Below are 20915 nucleotides of genomic sequence, written 5' to 3'. Positions count from 1 at the left end.
GTGAGGGTGGTGATTTTTGTAAGGGCATTAGAATTGGGCTGTATACATATATGGCCCTTTTATAAGATATTTTATAAGTTTAGATAATTTGAATTGAATCTGGCAGTTTCCACCTTATTGATATAATATCTGTATATTTAATTTGTTATGTATACATTTATTGAAATTCACTGCGATGGTGTAGCATCGTTTGTAATGAACTATGGCTTTATCGATTTAAGTCATTCTCAATATTAATGTCTCATTATTTTCAACTGTGAATGAATTTTGGTAGTAAAAAGAAGCATTGCTCTATGTTGAAAATATTTAGTTTTGTATTTCTTTAAGATTAATTGTAAAACCAGACGGAAAGTAAATACGTAGACATTGTTCCGGCAAGTGCCGGTCAGTTTTATTATCAGTAAACTACAAACATTTCTTACGACAGGTCATAAAAAATGGGGACAGAAAAAAACGAAGTTGTTGCGGAATCAAGTGAAGATAATAGTGGAATTGCGCACACAGGAAACGGAAGAATTTCAAATTCCCTATTTGTAAGGTACAAATGTAATTACGTTGCATGGACACTAATGACTATTAGTGCACCTTTCACCAATAACATAATAGCGACTGATAACATCATCGCCTAATTTATAATCTTAGATAAGGTTATGCTATTACTTCATACGTTAAGATGTGTTGAATAATATTTTATGGTTTTATGATTAACATTACCAGACCGAACGCATCTCCTGGTTACTGGCTGTGTTTGCTACTTCCACTTGCCTTTGCATCAAACTTAATACATGAAAACAAATGCAATACGCAAGTTTCCACGCAACCCATGCTCACAATTGCCGCAATAGGTATGAGCATAGATACCCTCTGCTTGTTTCTATATATGTTCTGCAAGACGGGTTTGCTGCTGAAACTATTTATTTCATTTGTACCTGGCTTTATTACCACAATATTATACAAAGTTTTATTGCAACAGTCCTGGAGCTATGGACTATTTTGGGGCTTTATCATAACCTTCATTTATCAGAAGTCTTATATTCGTGTGCTACGTGGATTACCAGGTTGTTTTAGTTTTGGAGAGGCATCTATACTCGTTCAGGGGTTGATGCTTTTCCTATTAAATGTAATTTTAAAGTTTTTCACTTTATTGCTGAAAACTGAAAACAGGAGTACTTTTGAAGATCTAAATATTATAATGATGGTTTGTAAATAAAAATATAACGTGATGTATTTTTAACATTTTATTTTTTTGGCAGTGTGCACTAACCTATCTTCTTGTGGTCTGTGGGTTACTATCGGCTGCCAAAGTTCTACGTGGGCCTACCTACTTTTATGCTTTAATGTTTATTTTAGTTATAGGCGTAACATCCACTCCTATAACGGATCCAGTGCCTATAATTTTCTTATTGAATTTTATATTACAAGACCAAGTCAGGGTAAGTAAATATAATTTTGCAATACGAAATTTGGGGTAATTTTGGATTTACAGGTATACATAGTTGTTTTCTACGTAATAATGGTGTTGTTGACATTTTTGACTGTGTGGTGGCAAATTGGCAATGAGGAAAAAGCTTCCACAAGAATACGAAAAATATTTCATGTCCTTATTGTGCTTGTGTTCATACCTGGAATAATTTATCAATGTAGTTTTCTATATATTGCTACTGGAGTAGCTTTGGCAATTTTTACTGTGTTTGAACTAATTCGTGTTTGCAACATACCGCCTTTGGCTATACCTTTGCGCAGAGCATTTGCATCATTCTCCGACGAGAAAGATGCTGGTTTACTCGCTTTAACACCTTTCTGTCTGCTTATTGGCTGTTCCATACCTCTTTGGATAAGCTCTTGCCCTTGTGGGGAAAATGAGTATACGAATGACAATTCCCGATTACTTTCAATTTTAGCTGGAGTTCTGACAATTGGATTCGGCGATACTGCTGCCAGTGTGGTTGGTTCGAAATTTGGTCGCATTAAGTGGCGTAGTAAGTATTTATAATTTATTCAATAAATTTGTAATACTATTTTAACATAATTTATTTCGTAGGCTCGAAAAAATCTTTGGAAGGCACTTTAGCATTTATGGTGATGACTTTTTTGGCAACAATGTTTTTAAACTATTTTGGTTACACTAAATTGTCACCTATGAAGTGGTTTAGCACATCAATAGCAATAACAACAACTTCTTTAGTTGAGGCGCATACAGATCAAATCGATAATTTAACCCTTCCCCTAATATTTTATATAATTGTGAATATATTTTAAGATTAACTACCGTCTTGACTGAAAAGTACATAGAATTTATTTTAGTTATGTATAAAACTTTTGAATATGTATTTTATAAAGAATCAAAAGGAAACTGAAACTGTTTTTAGATAAGAAAGTTTTAGTCAAATAAACTGCAAAGTCAAAATTTTGCAAAGAAAATTATTTTTACGTATGAACTAATACAGTACTTATATATATACGGTTTTAAATTGATCGTATGTCATGTATACCCCACCATAATAACTTTTTTTCCAGCCTTTTTCTCTCTATTCCCTATACGGGTAATGTAGTAGATGTCAGGAATTCAAAACATTAATGTTCGAAGCAGAAACTGTATCGGGTTTGGGAAACACTAAAACTAATTTTATCAGAATCAAAGCAAGAATATAGTCGTTAACATATTTAAAATGTAAGTTAAGAAAATAATTTATTTTATTTTTATAAATTAACCTATTTCTATAGGGAAAAATATAAGAATAGAACAGAAAATGGTATAATTATTGAGTTAATGGAAAATAATTCATATATTTTAAGGAATTTATATAACGTAATTTAACACGAAAAAAATGCATCTATATTTATTCGATAATGTATTATAAATCTGTAAAATAAGCAAGTAAATACATACAAGAATACAAGTAAACGCAACTAAAATTCACTTACGATTCCCCTCGGACATCTAGGGGATTACTACGATATCTTAAAATCTGTCTTTTAATCTTTTCGTTGCTTTCTTACTTCAATTAAATAAGAGATAAAATTGCGGAACTCAGTTTAATACAATTGCTTTCATATTTATTGATTTGGAAATTTTATCATAGTAGCCAACAGCGGTTTGGTTGTGGTTTGTTCGTAAACACGAAATCCAATCAGATCCTGCGACACCGTTGAAAACCAGAATTGGGTTGCAATTCTGACAACCAAGCAAATCTCTCTTGGACACTACTGCACTCCTGATGATTATGGATTTTTATTTGACTTTATACCATATTGGAACGAATTTTCTTAAACTACTCTAATTTGGTAAAATCAGTCATTAATTTACCTCAGAACTCATATATTAATCCAACTAACTTTATGATTTCCGTCCCACTTTTCGATAATATTGTGGAATATACCATATAACTTATTAAATTATTTATGGGAACATAATATTTTAGACAAAATGTTAGTTCTTTCTAAAACTTGTAAAAATCAGTCCACATTCACAATTGCGTCGAATAACGGTTTGATTTAATTTGCAATCTTACTCATTTTTTCTCCTTTTAAACGTTTACGTACCGTCGTAATAATATGTAAATATAGTCGTTATAGTTTTCAGTTTGCAGGAAATTAAACTTACATAATTCTACTTAAAACGTTTATTTGAAATTTCCATGGCAACGCTGGAATAGCTTTTAAAATGTGGATAGGATGGATAAGACTATGCTTTCAATTAAATGGATTTGAAGGCGATGGTGATTGGAGTAAAGTGATACCGCATCCGAACTGCTCGTAGGAAAGCATGGTTGCATCTAGAAATAAAATTTGTATATCTATATTTGACACCGACATATCTTCCATTTGATTCCAAAGAAGAGCTTTGACAATTTGCATGCTAAGTTTCCAATTTCTAAAAACGTTCAGTAGTTCTAGTGGAAAATGAATTTTTTTTATTTTAAACAATTTTATATGCAATGAGCCACATCATAAAATCTACCAATATAAAAATTGTATATTCTTCGCTGACAAAATTGAGATGATGGATTGCCGAAAACATTGTTGCAGTGAGAAAAACAATATCAAGATTTGTTATTTGTAATTTTTAATATTTTCTATAGATAAAAAATAGTTTTTTTTTCAGTATTTATTAAATTATAAAGAATAATGTGATTTTTAGTTATAAACATTTAATATTGGTAATACAATTTTTATAATGTTAAACAAAATATAAAAAAAAATAAAATCTTATATCTAATATAGAGTGATTTTCTCTTTTATGTCATTATTATTTATGTTTCATTACGAAGAAAGTATTAGAAATATGTAAAAGGTATATGAAATATATGTCTTAAGTACAAAATATAAATTGGAAAACTGTATGCAAACAGGCAATTATGAAATTGTGTTATTTTTAAGAATTAGCGCCCATTGCCTGCTTCAAAAGCACAAAAATTCCTTATACTGAAGTTGAACAATTACTCCGCATTCGTTTTACTCTTAAAGTTAATTTTTATAACAAATAATGGTAAGGCGAACATTAAAAGTTTCAAATAAAACAATTGTCGCATACTATCGACTAATTACGATGCAATAAGAGAGACTGTAATATTAAGAGGCAACACAAGATGTTTTTCAAATTTAAAAATTAACAGTACATATGAATACATAACTGTTGGACGTGGAGTTATATTGATTTGAACGACAGATAAATAAATGGCACATTGCAGAGCATAACAACAAAATATATTTTATATGATATGGGGCGACAACTTGAAGACATATGTATGTGTGTATATGTACGTACGTCTTTAGAAACACTTAGAGAATACATAACGTTTTCAAGCTAGAAATATATTAATTCCAGTTAAGATTAATAATGTAACGTTATATTCGGATACTGAGTTCGTTCAATTTCATGTAAACCATGATTCAATTACATAAAGTTGTGTCGATAGCCCAAAACACCAATTTTCCATTGGAATTGTATCCATAATGTCAAAATCAGCTGTTTTGTTTTTATGATTCAAAAATATATTTTTCAAAGATTTTAATCAATGAAAATACTTTTTTTGAGTGATAACTGAATACGAATAGATTGTAAATAACACAAAATCATCAAAATGTAAAAAGAAAATTCATGGGAAAACAAAGAACTTTCTATAATTGAATCATTATGAAAACTTGGATATTTTCATATTTTTATACTTATGTACATATGACATTTGCATATGCATATACATTGCAAGAACGGCGACAAGTAGATATATAAAGTTTATATGAATAAGGATTTTGCTGTAGATAATAGTACATTACAGAGCAAGTGTGTATGTATATGTATGGATCATCGTCACTGAAATTAAAAAGGCACTCAACACTCCTTTAAATCTGTTTTCTTTTATGCATATAAATACTATTTATAAACCTCCGAAAATGCATGGGAAATATAATGAAAAAAGAATACTCAATTGTGAAATATGACGATTGATATGATTTTATTCTGGCCTTCCCACATGTCAATATCGTATGTGCATATGTAGACATATTTTGCTGGATAGATCAATGTATAATTACAGCTGAATTTTTATTTTGAATTTCTTTGGAGTTGTGCCATCTCTCTTATTATACGAAATTTTATAAAATGACATTCAGAAATGCTTCAATAAGTTGCATGATATCTCTGCTAATAAATTTATTTTATGAACAGTGTAGGCAATTCATTAACAATATCATATTAGCTTGCCACTCAATGGAGGTTTTTGACAAATTCTTCAAATTCTCACAGCTTAAAGGTATTTGTAAAGTATTTTAACAACTGATAAGATGTGGTGCAAGAGTTCCTAATATTCACATACGTAGTTACATGTTATTAAAGAAGCTATTCCAAGAAGATAAAGAAACGATGGTATTTTCAATATTTACTATCCTCACCATGCTCAGATATATGCAATAGTAGTATATGTTAGATTTGACCAATTTAAGTATTTGGAAAATCGCAATGCGCTGAACGACTGTACACTGTGTGTACTGAGTACATACTGTATGAAATAAATGTTATAATTCCCGTGTTACCATTTTTTATTACTTTATTTTTATCTTAATCTTATAAATGCAATTTTCCGTAATTACTCGAATACTCGTTTGTAGGCTCAGTTGAATCATCAATTTCGTAGGTGTATAAAATGTTTATGTAATTATGTTAAGTTAGGGTATGCATGCTCGTAAATTGTACGTCATTGCTTAAAAGGAAATGTATAAAATGACGTTGCGTATAAAAAGTGTACAAATGTTTCTAATCGTTAATCAATTCATATTTCGATGTGTTTATTCATATTTCCGAATTGATGTGTTGTGTGTGAGAGTGAATGCTCTTTTCCAATACGTTTTACATTTTAGTTGCTGCTAACAATAGTCGGCAGATAATGGAGTGTTTGATTTTAACAAAAATACAAATTTCTTTCGTATATTAATTCAATTAAAAAATTAACTTCCAATTAATACATTAATTGCCCGAGTCTTCTCCATCTAATGATTCATCTTGCACCGAGGAACTATCATCGCCCCGTTTCGACGATGATGGTGTGCCAGTCAAGCGGCTCGAACTTAAACCAATACCTCCACCAGCTCGCCTGCAAAGAAAATAAAGCATTATAAAAAGAGATCAGATGAGAGAAGGAATATTAACACCAACACTTTTGCATGCTCAATACAAAACAGATCCAAAAGATTTGGTTCTTCTTTCAGAAAATTATGATTCATACAAATAATGTACAAATGTTTACTTTGGTCTGCCGGGAATGATTCCTGTGGCATGCGGGATAAGTTATTGTGTGTTATATTGTGCGTTATCAAACAAAAATAGCATGCTTCGATTCAATAACGCTGACAGTTATAATACTTTTTTAGAATCGACATATTTTTATTACGAAAAAGGTATGGGTATATATATTTTAGTACAAATCTTCTATGATAATGTTGTCACTTTAGACTGCAGATGAAAATAACCTAAAACTTTTTATATGTGGGATTTATAACCAAAACTTCGAAGAAAAGCAATCAACATTTTCCTAATACATTTTTCCTCTTGTTATCGTAATTAGAATGATGTAGACAACATAAATGTATAAAGAAGTGCTGACCTCAATAATCTTTATTTCTGAAAAAAATTTTAGTGAGGAAAGTACGTTGCATACGTTACGCCAAAATTTTTATATTTAGTCTGATTACATTAAAACAAAACACAATATATGTATGTATGTCAATAATTCTATTCTCTATGGTTGATTATTTGAATCACTTTCAAGATATTCAAAAACGAAATACATATAAGCTTTTTTTGAGATAAGGGATATGTAAGTTCATTTCAGTATTTGAGTTGGCTTGTGATATCTGTGGATAGGGTCAAATAATCTAAAATACGTGCGAGAACTCAGAAAGGCAAAACAAATTAGACGCCCTTACATTTTAAACTTTTCCTCATTTTAAACATTTTTAACCGCCGCTTTACAAGCCTTCACAATTCATTATAAGTGAAGCGTCCTTCTTAGGTGAATAGGCTTTAGCCTTTTCCGTTTCTGCCACTTGCATCGATCTATAGTTTGGCATTAATTTTATTTTAAATTGTTTAAGCATAATCATCAATGAGCATGAGAAATAACTATAAATTAAAGCTTAGAAATAAAAATGGTTGTAATAGGTGAAAAATATATATTGATATAAATTCCCTGAATATTTATTATTTATATTGTATTTTTCTGGAACTATGTTTTATTAATTTTTTCTCTTACCTTAATTTTGTTTTTAGAGAGTTAATCTCTCTGTTCATTGCTTCTTGACTTTCAATCATATCCTCACATTCGCGTTGATATTTGCGCTTTTGCGTTTTTTCCTTCTGCAATTCCTCTTCGGTTTCGTCAAGATTTCGCTTAAGTAGCTTCATGCGGCTGTTAAGCTATATTAAGAATAATTTGATTAGTATAATTCGTAACTAATTGTCACATTTACAAGAACGTACTTTATCGATTTGCTCCTTGTATTGATCAGCATGGCGACGTTCATCTTCAATATTCATTGTTAGCTCTTTAACCTTCTTATCCATTTTGCGATTGGCTTTCTGTTGCGAGAGGCGTTCTTTTCCTTCATTTTCTAACTGCTCTTCAAGATTGGCTATTTTCGCTTCCAGCGTTGCGATTGTAGCCTTTACTTTAGTGCGCTGTGCCGTCTCAATCTCGGTTAATTTGGCTTTAAGTTCTTTGTTTTGGCGCTCAAGTAATGCACGAGTATTTTCGTTCTTTTGAGAATTCGATTTTTCATTTGCCAACTCAGTCGAAAGTTGCTCAATGGATAACTGCGCCTTACGACTACGATCTAATAGCAATTCTGAATTAGATTGTTCTTCTTCCAATTCTTCTTCCAACGTAGCGATTCGAGCCTCTAATCGACGTTTTTCATCAATCATAAGTGAACCTTTGCTGGCGTTATTTGCAATTTCTTCGGCGAGTTCATCACGTTCGGTTTCGGCAGAACGACGAGCTCTTTCGGAGCTTGCTAAATCTTCTGTTAATTGGAGTAGCTCCGCCTCCAAAGCTTTAACTTTACGTTCAGCTTCTTTACTTGCAGCTTGTAACTCTTCTTTCGCTGCCTTGGCCTCCTCAGCATCGCGCAAAGCATCCTTAACTTGGGCTTGAAGTTTTTTAGCATGTTTCAACGCGTCCTCTTTAACCTTGTTATGCATTTCCATTGTTGTTTCCATCTCTTTTAAATCACCTTCTAGCTTCTTCTTTGCTGCAACAGCAGCAGTGCGCTGTTTTCGTTCCTCATCTAACTCGGCCTCCAAGTCACGTATTTGTTTAATAAGACCACGGCGCTTCTCCTCCGCCTGTTCTTCCTTTGCTTGTAAATCTCGCTCGAATTGTGAACGCAATGCTTGCATATTCACTTCCAGGCGCAACTTGGCATCTTCGGTCAATTGTAAATCATCTTCAAGTTCTTCATTTTGGGCCTTCAATTCAGCCAGTTGGGACTCCAATGCACGTTTGGCTTTTTCTAACTCATGTACGTTTTTATCCGCAGTACCTTGCGAATTTGCCAAATCATCGAGCTCGTTCTGAAGCACTTTTCTTTTGTTTTCTAAATCTTCGATTTTATCGTACGCTTCATCTAATTCACGAGTTAGTGAAAGCACCTTTGTTTCTTTTTCCCGGGCTTCACGCTCTGCGGTGTCACGCTCTTGAGCTATTTGCTCCGAAATGGCTTTTTCCTCCGCAAGTATTTTATCGAAATTCTTTTGTTTCTTCTCCAGGTCAAGCACCTGTCAAAAACAAAAGCAAAAACTAAATACATTTTCGAACATTCAAAAATTCAAATATCAATACCTTTGTACGTTGTGCTTCCAATTCAATGGTTGTGTCCTCCAGTTCCGACTGTATCTTCTTTTTACTTTTGTCTAAACGATCATTTTGAGCTATCAATTCTTTAACTTGTCTTTCCTGGGCTTCAAGCTCTTTATTCAAACGTTTTTTGCCCTCCTCTAATTCTTTAGCCAGATCGGCATCCTCTTCTGCCTTCTTCTTAATATCCTGCATTTGTGCGGTTAACTCGGCCAATTTTCTCTCATAGTTACGTTTCGACTCTTCATCCTCTTCTAGTTGTTCCTGCAATGCCTCCTTTTCTGATTCTAATTGCCTCAGTTTTGAGCTCAACGATAACTTTTGCCGCGTCTCTTCCTCAAGTAATTGTTGCGCCTCTGTGAGTAGAGATTCCATATTACTAGCAGATTTTATAGCAGTCGATGCTTTCAATTCAGCTTCTTCCAACTGATTCGTTATATTTTCTGCCTCCTGTTGCAGTTTTGTGCATTTCTCTTGCAGTTCCGATCGGGCTCGTTCGATTTCAGCTAGTTTTACCTACACATGATTAACATTTATCAATTAGGTATATTGTACAGTACATATATACAAACAAACATACATATGAATGTAGAGCAAATAATATTATTATGTGATTAATACACAAATTTAACAGAAATTCAACTAATTTTTATATAACATCAAGTAGTCCGATCAGTCTAAACCTTCAAAGCGAACGGTAAATTTTATCATAAAATTACCTCAGGCAAAAATTGTAGAACATAAAATTAAATTACCTATGAAATTGTTTTTTACTCATATCTTAATGATGGTTTAAAGGGTTTTAGCTGACATTTTTTGTGAAGAAGAATATGTTTTAAAGAATGTAGATGCTCTAATTGTGAAATCGAGATTTTATGCAAACACAATTTATGTAGCTATAATTTTAAATTGAAACTGCCAGCACTGCTAAGAACACGACACGACGAATATTATTGGAAATGCCATAAAGGTAGTCTATAAACCACAAAACTCGGAGCTGAGAAACTGGATACGTCCAGTTTGGTTAACATGATAACATTGCAATATGGATATAGGTATGTCATTGTAACAGCGAGCGACAATTCTTACATACATAAATACATACGAGGTGTGTTCAGAAATAATATCGAGGTTTGGAGAGTACAATTGTAATTTTTTGATTACGTCGATATATATTACATGCCCTTGAAGTACGATACAATTTTCGGCAGTATTCATTGCTTACTTTGCCTATAGTAGCCGCTAAGATTAGACGTGTTCCTATGAACTTGCGATTTTCGTTTGTTAAAAGCTCCCACTTCGTTATTTGGTCGTAAATTTTTGGCCAAAAACAATACAGTGACTATGCACCAGTCTCCATATTCACCAGACATGGCTCTGTGTGACCTATTTCCTAAAATAAAGAGAAACTAAAGGTTTCTCCAAAAATCGGGTTTGAGAAATGGCATAAGTGCTTTATTTCGAATGGGGATTATTTGGATGGCGTCCACATTAAAACAGACGTATGAATAAATATTTTGTTTCATAAAACTAAAATGCCCGTTATTTTTTTAGCACACCTCGTATATACTCATACTATATACATGTATGGCCTAAATATACACATACAAATTCAAATGTTATACCTGAAGTTCAGCAATTTGCGATTCCGCTTGTTTTCTTCGGCGATCATTTTCTTGACGTGAACTATTAACGCTACGCAATTCGGTAGCCAAATCTGCATTTTCCGCCTCCAAAGTGCCCTTCGATTTTTCCAGCACTGCTTTTGCTTTGCGCAGGTTTTCTAATTGATCATTAATAGCATTCAGTTCTTGTGAATGTTTGTGCCGCATTTCAGATAAAAAGGATTCATGGTTGACTGCCTCATCTTCTAGTGATTTCTTCAGAGTGGCCAGTTCTTGTTCCCGCTTTGAACGTAACTCTTGTTGGGCTACAAGTGGGAAAGAAAAGCACGACATTCAATTCAATTGTATAATTAAAAAATATATTCAGAAAATATACGTATATGTATGTATATGCATATAAAAATAAATACCTTAAATATTTCTATTTTAGAACAAATAGTTATGTGAACAGCTTTTATTGATCAAAATTTCAAAGGTACCTTGTGCCCCATTCGTTATAAGAGATTTTGTTTACTCACCAGCTGTTGTATCCAAAGAGTCTAGAAGTTCGTTTTTCAGTGCCTCCAGCTCCTCGCCTAAATCTCGGCGTATTTTCTCTGCCTTCGCTCTTGCAGCCTTTTCGGCTTCCAAGTCTTCCTGAATTTCCGCCAATTGTGATTCTAATTCGCGCTGCGCCTTTTGCGCAGTGGCTTTCGCTGCAGATTCCTCGTCGATACGCATTAGGGTTTGCGTCAACTCCTCTTCACGTTTCACCAATTGCGTTTGCATATCCTCCACTTGAATACGACGCTCATTTAATTGCTCTTTCAAGTCGGCCACTTCGGTTTCAATCTTACGCTTGGAACGATCGGATTCTTGCCGTTGTTGCTGGTCTTTATGTAATCGTTCTTCTAATTCAGCTATTGTAGCTTCATGCTTAGCTTTTAATTTACTTAAGTGCTTTGCTTTCTCCTCTTCCTCCGCCAATGTTTGAGAAAGGTCATTGGCACGTTCCTCTAGTATTTTCTTCTCTTTTAACAACTTCTGATTTTGATCATCAGTAACAGCCAAATCTTCTTCGTACTTCTTGATTTTAGCGTCTAACTGTACCTTTTCTAGTTGTAATTTCTGTCGAGCCGCCTCTTCTTCTTCCAATTGTTCTTCGAGATCTTGAATATTCAGCTCTAACTTCTTCTTCTCTGCTCCGAGTGCAAGTGACCTTTCTTCTTCCTCTTCAATACGCGCTTCCAATTCTTGCATCATATCCTCTAACTCTTGCTTGCGAGCCATCAAACGGGAACGTGACTCTTCTGCTTCAGCACAAAGTTCAATTTCAGCTTGTAATTGTTCAGCTAATGTGGTCTTTTCCTCCAGAGCTTGTTGATATTTACGTTCATACTCCTGTGTGCTTTTCGCCAAAACATCTAGTTTTTCACGCACCTGTTTAAGCTCATCTTCTTTTTGTACTAGTTTTTCCTCTTGTTTAGTTACTTCTAACAAGGGCTTTACTTTTGTGTACAGGCGCCACCACTGCCAGTTGCGTAACTTCAGATATGCGGCACAATTTCGTTGTATTATACGAATTGCGTTTAACTGCTGTAGACGTTTTTGGTAATTGCGGCGTGCTAGATAGCCACGACAGAACGCTTGGAAGTTCACAATTAAATCGGTGATCTTGTAATCACGTTCTTCTTCCAGATGAGCCAATACGCCTGCTCGGAAAAAGATTTTCGATTGACCAACCCTAAACAGGTTCGTGTCCAATTCTAAAGCTTGAATCATTTTCTCGCATGCTTTCTTCCCGTCCATAAAGCCTTTGGGTATAACGTTCGGCGTAAGTAGCTCATAGCGTTGCCGGAACTCTTGGAAGGGAATGCGATTGGGGAAGCCCTGACGACAAATACGAATACCTTCCAATACACCATTGCAGCGTAACTGATCTAAAACCAAAGGCGCATCTATTTTGCCAGCACGCTTTTCATGATTTGGAATAATGCAACGGACAAAGTTTGGATTTGTATTTCGTAAGGTATCCATTAGTTTGGCAAGTTGTTCTTTGTACAAATGTGATACAGTTCGGAACATTCCCTTACGGGTGCGGGCACCAAATTGAGTGTCGGTTAATGCTTGTTGAGCCATACCCACAATTTCAGCGTCCTTCCAAATATTCACAACAAAAGGATCCTGCGATGCTTGCAACAGCGAAACAATATTTTCATTCAACGGATCCATATTCTTCATTAGCCATTTGGCAGCCGAGTAATCAACCTTACCAGCATAGTGAACAATAGCAAAGTCAGCTATGCCTCGAAAATCTGTTTTCAAGAATTTCGGATGCATGGAATGTGCTGATACAAGTTTGTCAACAAACGTTTTGTCTGTGGCCTTTGGAAACCAACATTCTTCGTCCAATAATGCCATTATACCGCCAGGTTTATCAATTAAATCAATCGTTGGTTGCAGATCTAATCCAAAGTCAATAAATTTCCATTCAATACCCTCCCGTTGATATTCCTCCTGTTCCAAAATGAACATCGTGTGATTGAAGAGTTGTTGCAATTTTTCATTGGTATAATTAATGCAAAGCTGTTCGAATGAATTCAATTCGAATATCTCGAAACCAGCCATATCAAGTATACCTATAAAAGATGCACCCTGGCGTTTGGTACGATCCAACGACCGGTTAATACGGTTTACCAACCATTTGAACATACGTTCGTAGCAGGCTTTGGCAATAGCTTCCACAGCAAATTCTACTTGCTCTTTCGTTTGCGCTTTTGTAACGAAATCACGGCCCACTTTAATACGGGGTGTTAGGAAGGCTCTTGTCATATCGGTTACACTTAAACCAAGTAAATGAGCAATCTTTTGAGCCACAGTGTTATCTGGAAGCGTTGCTTGATCATTATTACGCTCTTGTCGGAATTTCATACACCCAAATAACAGTACAGCACTAACTATGCGGAATATAGAATTGAAGTCTTCGCTGGTCATTCCCATGATGTTCATAGACTTAACTGTTGCCTGAAATTCAGCAAAATCATCCACACCAGGCACAGGTAGGCTTCCATTTGAAAGAAACGGATATGATTTGATATCGTCGAGTATGAACTTTTCTCGTTGTTCCGGCGATGCACCGGCAAGTAATTGATAAAATATGTGGAAAGTTCGTTCATCCTTCGCTTGGCGAATTGCACGAGATTTTTCCAACAGGTAAGTTTCAATATTCGCACCCGAAATGTAACCCGACGCATCGAAGTTTATACGTATAAATTTACCCTAAATATGGTAAACAAAAAGTCATTAAAACTGCATAACAATTTTTATAATTAAAAAAATAATAATAATAATAAAAACAGACAAATACAGGCAACCGAAAAACGATTGTTGCCGTCCTCTACGACATACATATTTTTAATTTTGATCAATTATTTAGTTCGAGCAAATTAAATAAAAAAAATGTTGATATTGATAAATAATATTTAAGACCTTACATATATACAAGTTTCAGTAGTACAATTATGTTTAATTTTTTAAATCGATACTTACAAAACGAGATGAATTGTCGTTTTTTACAGTCTTCGCATTTCCAAAAGCTTCCAAAATGGGATTAGCTTGCAAAAGTTGTTGTTCCAGTTCACCCTGTGTAATAAATCATTTTCATTAGTTTATTATTTACGATAATTAAGTCAGACCAAATTACTTGACGATCTTTCGAATATAAACTATTTGTAAAATTAAGGCAATATATTGAAAAATAAAAATTATATTGATGACTTGAATGGATGAATTTAAGTATCTCGGCGTGTATATATTTCTTGGCCTCCCTTATTGGGAATATGGTATGGACAAAAGCTTAAATCTCCAAAATTAGTTTTTTTCATTATTTTGTGACATATCTGATACGTCCATGCATGTCTTCAATATAATTATTCAAAAAATAAACATTCACTGAACCGTGCATATAAAAATCATCTAATGTTAACTACAATTTTTGGGTGTTCTCGTTGTACATTTGCAGAGAAACAAACTACTTATCACAATTAAAAAAGAACAAAATATTTAGTATTAAATATGAAGATTCAATTAAAAATGGAACTATAATTTTTACAAAACCATCCTGAAATATTTGTGTACTTACATATGTACATATGCATATGTAGGTGCTTACATAAGTGTATAATATCCGTATGAGTGCTTTGTATTTACATATTTATATAAATCAGCACAAAACTACCATAATGGTCTACTTGCAACAGATGTATTGATATAACAACTACGAAAATACCTTCGACATCATACATCGGCATCCAATATTTTCTTTCAACTTGGGAACTTCTTTTCGAGTTTCATTCTTAATACAAACAGAATCTGATACACCATGAACATGACATTTGATTTTATAACTTTTCTTCGCATTAACTTGCAAATTCTGTAAAATTGGAATAATTGGCTTTAATTTCATGAATATATTCAATGCCAATTAAAAAGTGGAGTTCGAAAAGTAAGTACGAGTATGTCTGTCTTGTTCAGAATAGTGTAATGTTAATTGCATTTGTTTAATTACATTCTGCCTTTCTAAAAAAATATTATAGGAGTGCTCCATTTATTAAAGACTTTCGTTTTATGCTAAGGACGTGGACGTAGAAATATTAATGGATGAAATTTTGCAGAGTACAACTGGGCTTTTCAGTATAATAAACAATATTTTGAGGACACCGTAATAAAGACGGTTCAGTTAGGAGTTGATCATGAATATGAATATTATATTGTACGAAATATATATAATCTGTTGTAGCCTAAAGAAAAACAGTGCACCTATAACAACAATAATAAATAACAACACATTGGCATCAAACTGTAGCTACCAAAAAGCCAAATAAAATAAATACATTTTACAAAATTACATTCTCAATCTTGGATAGTCATAAAAAAGCTTACTCAAGTAAAAATGATATAGGCAAATCTTATGGCATTATGGTACTTTACCGCAAACGTTTCCGCATTATTACTCTAAAATTCATATTTAGTTGTACACGTGATTTTATCGGGACGAATCATTTAGTGGATTCGATGAACGCCGAAATGGTAAAAGCGTTAAATAGCATAGCATATAGCGAAAATAACAATAGTCGTCATCAATATGTTAGAATAATTAATTATTATTGATTTGGGTAAAATATTATAAATGCATTCTGACCAAAAAAAATCGTAAATCGCAACAACTTAAAGAAGAAATAAATGCTTAAAATCATCGTCAATTTTAACAAAGAAAACCAATAAAGTATAATGTACCGACTTTCGAGAGAAATCTGAATCCTAAGGGATTTTATTAAACAATTTTAATGAAAAGCAATAAACGCTTTTTTAATTTAATAAATAGCGATCAAGAGTTCCAATTACGTAGATCTGACTGTCGCGGGAACGGATACATTTTATATATAGTATTGTCCTATTGTATGTTTGTAAAAACCCGAAATAGTATCTTCACAATGCTCAAAGGTTAATATTTTGAGCAGCCGCTCTTTAAAAATACATATATACATATATACATATGTATATGTATGTAAGTTGCATACAAAATTTGCATGTAATAAAATATTGAAATATTGAACACGCCGATTATTTAGGTCAGAGCGCAGGATTGAAAACGGAACCAAACAAATATATAAATATAAGTAACAAAATGCGCCAACACAGGAAATTTTGTGAAAAATAAGTCATTAGTTATCTCTACCTAACATATATACAGTTATTAACAACTTTTAGCACAAGTAACATTAAGTTGTTTCCAAACTAAAACCTTAAGGATTATGTTAAATGAAAGCATAAATAATTATAACGAAATAAAAGAGAATTATAAGAACAATAACGCAGAATCAGAATAATAATAGCTCTTAGTGATATGGGAAAAATGGGTTGGTTGCAGATACTTACAATAATCAAAGCCGGATGAGGTCCCTTTTTGGCAGAAATTGTTGAGGTAATTATTTGTTTGGGTTGATTGTTGGTAATCGGTCGGTTGTTTGGACATTTCGTGGTGTTAGTGATTGTGGTATCGTTTTAAAGTTATTATTTGTTGGTGAATAAAGGTGTACAAACGTTAATAGTAGATTGCAGTGTGTGGGTGTAATAATTTATTTTCAAATATATATTTTCCATTTTGATGCGATTTTATTATTTTTTCAATATTTACATTATTTTGATTATTCATTTAAATAAAATCGGCGCATAAAGTGTTCGAATAGTAGACATCAAACCAATCAATTATACAACATAGTAGTGGTAGTGGGTAGTAAGTAGAGCAGTTGAAGAGAAAACATGAAATAAAAATATAAAAAATATCACAAATTAAATATAAAATTAAGTCCTAATAACTTTTACATACTTATGTGTTTAATAAGAAAAAACTATTTTAATATTCATATTAAACACCTAATATTCTGGTAATAGTTTTATTTTAAAATACATATTTAGTTATTTCTGTACTTCGACGTAATATCATTGTATCTATTATTACATATGTATGTATGCACATATACAATTAGGGGTTTCACATAGTCTCATTAAGTTATAAGTTATAACGATCCGAAAACATAGCGTTCAGAGTTGTATTTGCGTAAACTTATTTTAGTATACAATCCAACAACAAGGTTTTTAAACTAGTATAAACATTTATGATTTTATGATTTTACGACGATTATTTTACGATTTTTGACTCGTTGTGAGTACCCCAAATGTATGTTTATAAAATTACACTGCTATAGCCGATTTTCAACAGTATATATTATCAAAAAAATTTGCAGAGCTTCCCTTTAGAATAGAGAATCGAGTGTAAATGAAGAGGTTTGACACGGCATGCAGATCGGCGCATGGTTTTAAAAAGTCATAATTTTTAGAATTTTACCAGGTCGGATTTGATCCGGCAATCCATAGGTTGGTAGTCACACACACAACGCTTTCGGTTGTCATACAGACGTGTTCGAAATAATAAGAACAACCAAATTGAACATACGTTTCCGACAGTGACAACGACAGCAGCCAATAAGCCAATAAAGCATATTTTCAAAGTTAAAATAATTTAATCCTTATATGGTAATCAATAGACAGATAGGCATATGTACATACATATTCATTTATGTACATGTATGATCATTTCGATGTACACATATCAAAACCCATTTGACTTTATTACAAATGTATGTACATATGTAAATAATAAGTATATGAATGTATGTATGTATATGTTGGCACACTTGTGCACACGCTAGCATTTATGGAATCAATTTAATTACTTCAAAATCTTTAGAAGAATTTCTTAACGAAATTTTGGTTGCCTTAAAAGGAAACTTCTCCGCTCGAAAACATGCCAAATTCCATATTTGTACAAAATCGTATAAAATAAGTTTAGATATAAACCAAACGTATATATCAAACTGTATACATACATGTTTATATACATATATGTAATGTGTAATTATGTTTAAATACGTTTATTGGAAGTGATTAATACTTATTCGGTTGTATTTCTATTTCATACGGGCAAAAAATAAAAATAGCAACAATGTCATGATCGAATATATGTAAGCGCATGCACTTGATTGAGATACATACATACATATGTATGTACATATTTATAATATATACATACATATCTATACAAATGAGCATGCGGCAAAACTTTTACTTTAAAGTGCTGCTGTTTTCAATTTCTACTTTAACACTTCGTCAAAGCATATGATTTCACGTTCCTATATCTCATTTGAATCGATCCAATTGATGTAGCAAATTTATCAATGGTGGACAGTTGGAAGAAGTATCTACACACATATGTACATAACGCACCAGCATAAGTGGAATAGCCGAAATTTTAAAATGTGGCTCCTACATACTTATATCATAAAACATCATTGCTCTTTATTTTATTTTGAAAGCACAGCGTTTATATTTATAAAAGGGTTAAAAAATGAAATATCGTTTCTCTCAACATTTTTTAAATGTTTAAAGATATGGAACCCAGTCCTCAGTATGTATGAATTTTCGCTAATCACAAATTCATGCTTCCATTTTGCATTTAGCTGTATAAATACATACATATATACCGACTAATTGCATATTTTTGTACATACATATATTTGTGTAAGTTTGTACATGCATAAACATATTTTTCAATATTTGTATAAACTTAGGACTTTAGCATTCCATATTAGATGACACGGTTCACCTTAAATGGAGCTAAAAGCCGCAGTCGAGGTTGCAACACGTTTGAGAGCTAGATATTCTATTCAAAGAGCGCGATCTCAGCCTGTGCACCATTTCTTTATTAACATTACGCCATATAGCCCTGCACACTCTGCCCCATTCTTCATTTGTACATTCGATTTTATTTATTTTTTACTTTTTGATTCGTGGTTTGTTTTCAACTGTCTTTCGTCTTTTTTACTTTTACGGATATTTCTGTTTCTTTGTTTATTTACTGAACTGATGAGTCACCACATAAGTATTTTCGCTCTGAATTGCCAACGAAAAGGTTTTTAATCATTTCACTTCAGATAATTTTTTAGCATAATAAGTTAATGTTTGCTTTTACTCGTTTTTTCTGATAATCATAATAATGAATACAATTTCATTACTCATAAACGTACATATACTATTATACATACTTATATGTATGTATATGCATGTAGTACACCACATGGCATTTTACATACATACTTAAGTATGTAGATACACATACATGTATCATAAAAATTTGCTTATATGTATACATATTTACATGTAAACAATAAATTGGCAAAATGTTTAAGTTCAAATAATGAAAACTTAAATGACGCTTTCGAAATTTATATTTTTTTTATTTAAGAAGGGTTTGGGAAAAGAAAAGTTTTTTTACATACATATTATACATTCATAATTAATCCACTTAAGTGTCAAATGCAGTATTTAGAACTCGATCATTCAAATTTATAGACTTACCGCTCCCGAGCCTTTTGGTTTTGAAGCCGCTACATAAGCCAAATACTGTATCACTTTTTTTGTATTTTCGGTTTTACCAGCACCAGATTCACCAGTACATAAAATCGATTGGTCTTCACGATCTACAAAATTATATAAAAGATTATTTAAAAACATTAAGAAATGGGCGGTACCTGTAAGAACTATAAATTTAATTGTTACGAATAAATTCATTATACTCCATTACAAATTTTGAAAACATTAACGTTCCAAAACTAGTATTAAATATCCTAAAATTATATTTAAGCAATAGTTGAAAATTGAGTATTGAAAATGTATATGTAATGTAAAAACCCATCACCGCCTGGTGCGGATTGTGGGAGGCAGCTCTATTAAATCTACTTTTCCTCTTCATTTTCCTATCTTTATCTTACTATATACATAGTTTAACTGTAAATTTGAGAAAATGTTTACTACATAGATCTAGTAGGCACTGAGAAATGAATTATTTTCTATCAAATTGGATTCAACACCATTCAGTCATAGCCGTGTTTTGGTTGTATATTTCAAAAGTTGTGCAAAATGCCAAATAATCAGAAGAAATTAATGGGTGACCTAAAAACTCCCATTTTGGCAAGAGATTCTTCATCTTGATCTTCTCAGCAAATAGCACCTAGAATTGTAACTATTCAATTAGCAACAGGTCATGTGATTTAACGAAAGCAAATTTAATTTCCAGGTTCCAGGATAATTGTGTTGTAAAGAAAATTAAGTTTTCCTCCTTTTCTTACCATGTTTTAGGACTTATGTATATATGTACCTTGTTGATGGAGTGGTCAACAATTGTTTATTCCCCGCAACTGATACGGATAATGCTTTTCAGGATGGCTCAGCGCCAAGCCATTGTGCAAAATGGCTAAGTTTAGATTAAGAGCAAATCATGTATAAAACTTCTATATAATATTGGGGTACATGATCTTATTCAGCTCGAATTTTAAGGTTTACT

General features: G+C 32.7%; 2 protein-coding genes across 11 annotated transcripts in view; one reads left to right on the top strand and one right to left on the bottom strand.

The window, feature by feature from the left end:
• Window positions 1-237: 237 nt before the first annotated feature.
• On the top strand, window positions 238-2968 carry LOC120771000 (dolichol kinase). Of its 2 annotated transcripts, XM_040098755.1 has the most exons (6): window positions 238-351; window positions 428-538; window positions 718-1198; window positions 1254-1433; window positions 1487-1979; window positions 2042-2968. In XM_040098755.1, the coding sequence occupies exons 2-6, from the start codon at window positions 438-440 to the stop codon at window positions 2257-2259; spliced, it is 1473 nt and encodes a 490-aa protein (XP_039954689.1). In that variant the 5' UTR covers window positions 238-351; window positions 428-437; the 3' UTR covers window positions 2260-2968. The 2 variants fall into 2 exon arrangements, with proteins under 2 accessions (XP_039954689.1, XP_039954691.1); XM_040098757.1 differs by lacking the exon at window positions 238-351 and having other exon boundaries at window positions 452-647.
• Window positions 2969-6035: 3067 nt separating this feature from the next.
• Window positions 6036-20915, bottom strand: part of LOC120770998 (myosin heavy chain, non-muscle) — a 37932-nt gene continuing 23052 nt past the window's right edge. For 7 of the 9 annotated variants that reach the window (XM_040098748.1, XM_040098751.1, XM_040098749.1 and 4 more), the window contains exons 5-13: window positions 19931-20052; window positions 16892-16915; window positions 14504-14596; window positions 11494-14233; window positions 10976-11280; window positions 9336-9866; window positions 7976-9271; window positions 7749-7912; window positions 6036-6590 (exon numbers count right to left, since the gene is read on the bottom strand). In XM_040098748.1, the coding sequence (XP_039954682.1) occupies window positions 6464-6590; window positions 7749-7912; window positions 7976-9271; window positions 9336-9866; window positions 10976-11280; window positions 11494-14233; window positions 14504-14596; window positions 16892-16915; window positions 19931-20052 (5402 nt within the window). In that variant the 3' untranslated portion in view covers window positions 6036-6463. Of the gene's footprint in view, window positions 6591-7422; window positions 7553-7748; window positions 7913-7975; window positions 9272-9335; window positions 9867-10975; window positions 11281-11493; window positions 14234-14503; window positions 14597-15242; window positions 15387-16891; window positions 16916-19930; window positions 20053-20915 lie in introns of all 9 variants that reach the window. The other 2 variants (XM_040098754.1, XM_040098753.1) reach the window with 2 other exon arrangements.

The sequence above is a fragment of the Bactrocera tryoni genome, chromosome 3 (genome assembly GCF_016617805.1).
Source record: "Bactrocera tryoni isolate S06 chromosome 3, CSIRO_BtryS06_freeze2, whole genome shotgun sequence".
NCBI lineage: Eukaryota > Metazoa > Arthropoda > Insecta > Diptera > Tephritidae > Bactrocera > Bactrocera tryoni.
Note: the sequence above shows the minus strand (reverse complement) of the source record. Positions and strands in the feature narration are given on the sequence as shown.

Bases quoted from the DNA above. Each gene is read 5' to 3' on its own strand.
- LOC120771000 (XM_040098755.1), top strand. From the start codon at position 438: ATGGGGACAGAAAAAAACGAAGTTGTTGCGGAATCAAGTGAAGATAAT. The intron at 1,199-1,253 runs GTTTGTAAATAA...TTTTTTTGGCAG, and splicing joins ATCTAAATATTATAATGATG to TGTGCACTAACCTATCTTCT. The intron at 1,980-2,041 runs GTAAGTATTTAT...TTTATTTCGTAG, and splicing joins TGGTCGCATTAAGTGGCGTA to GCTCGAAAAAATCTTTGGAA.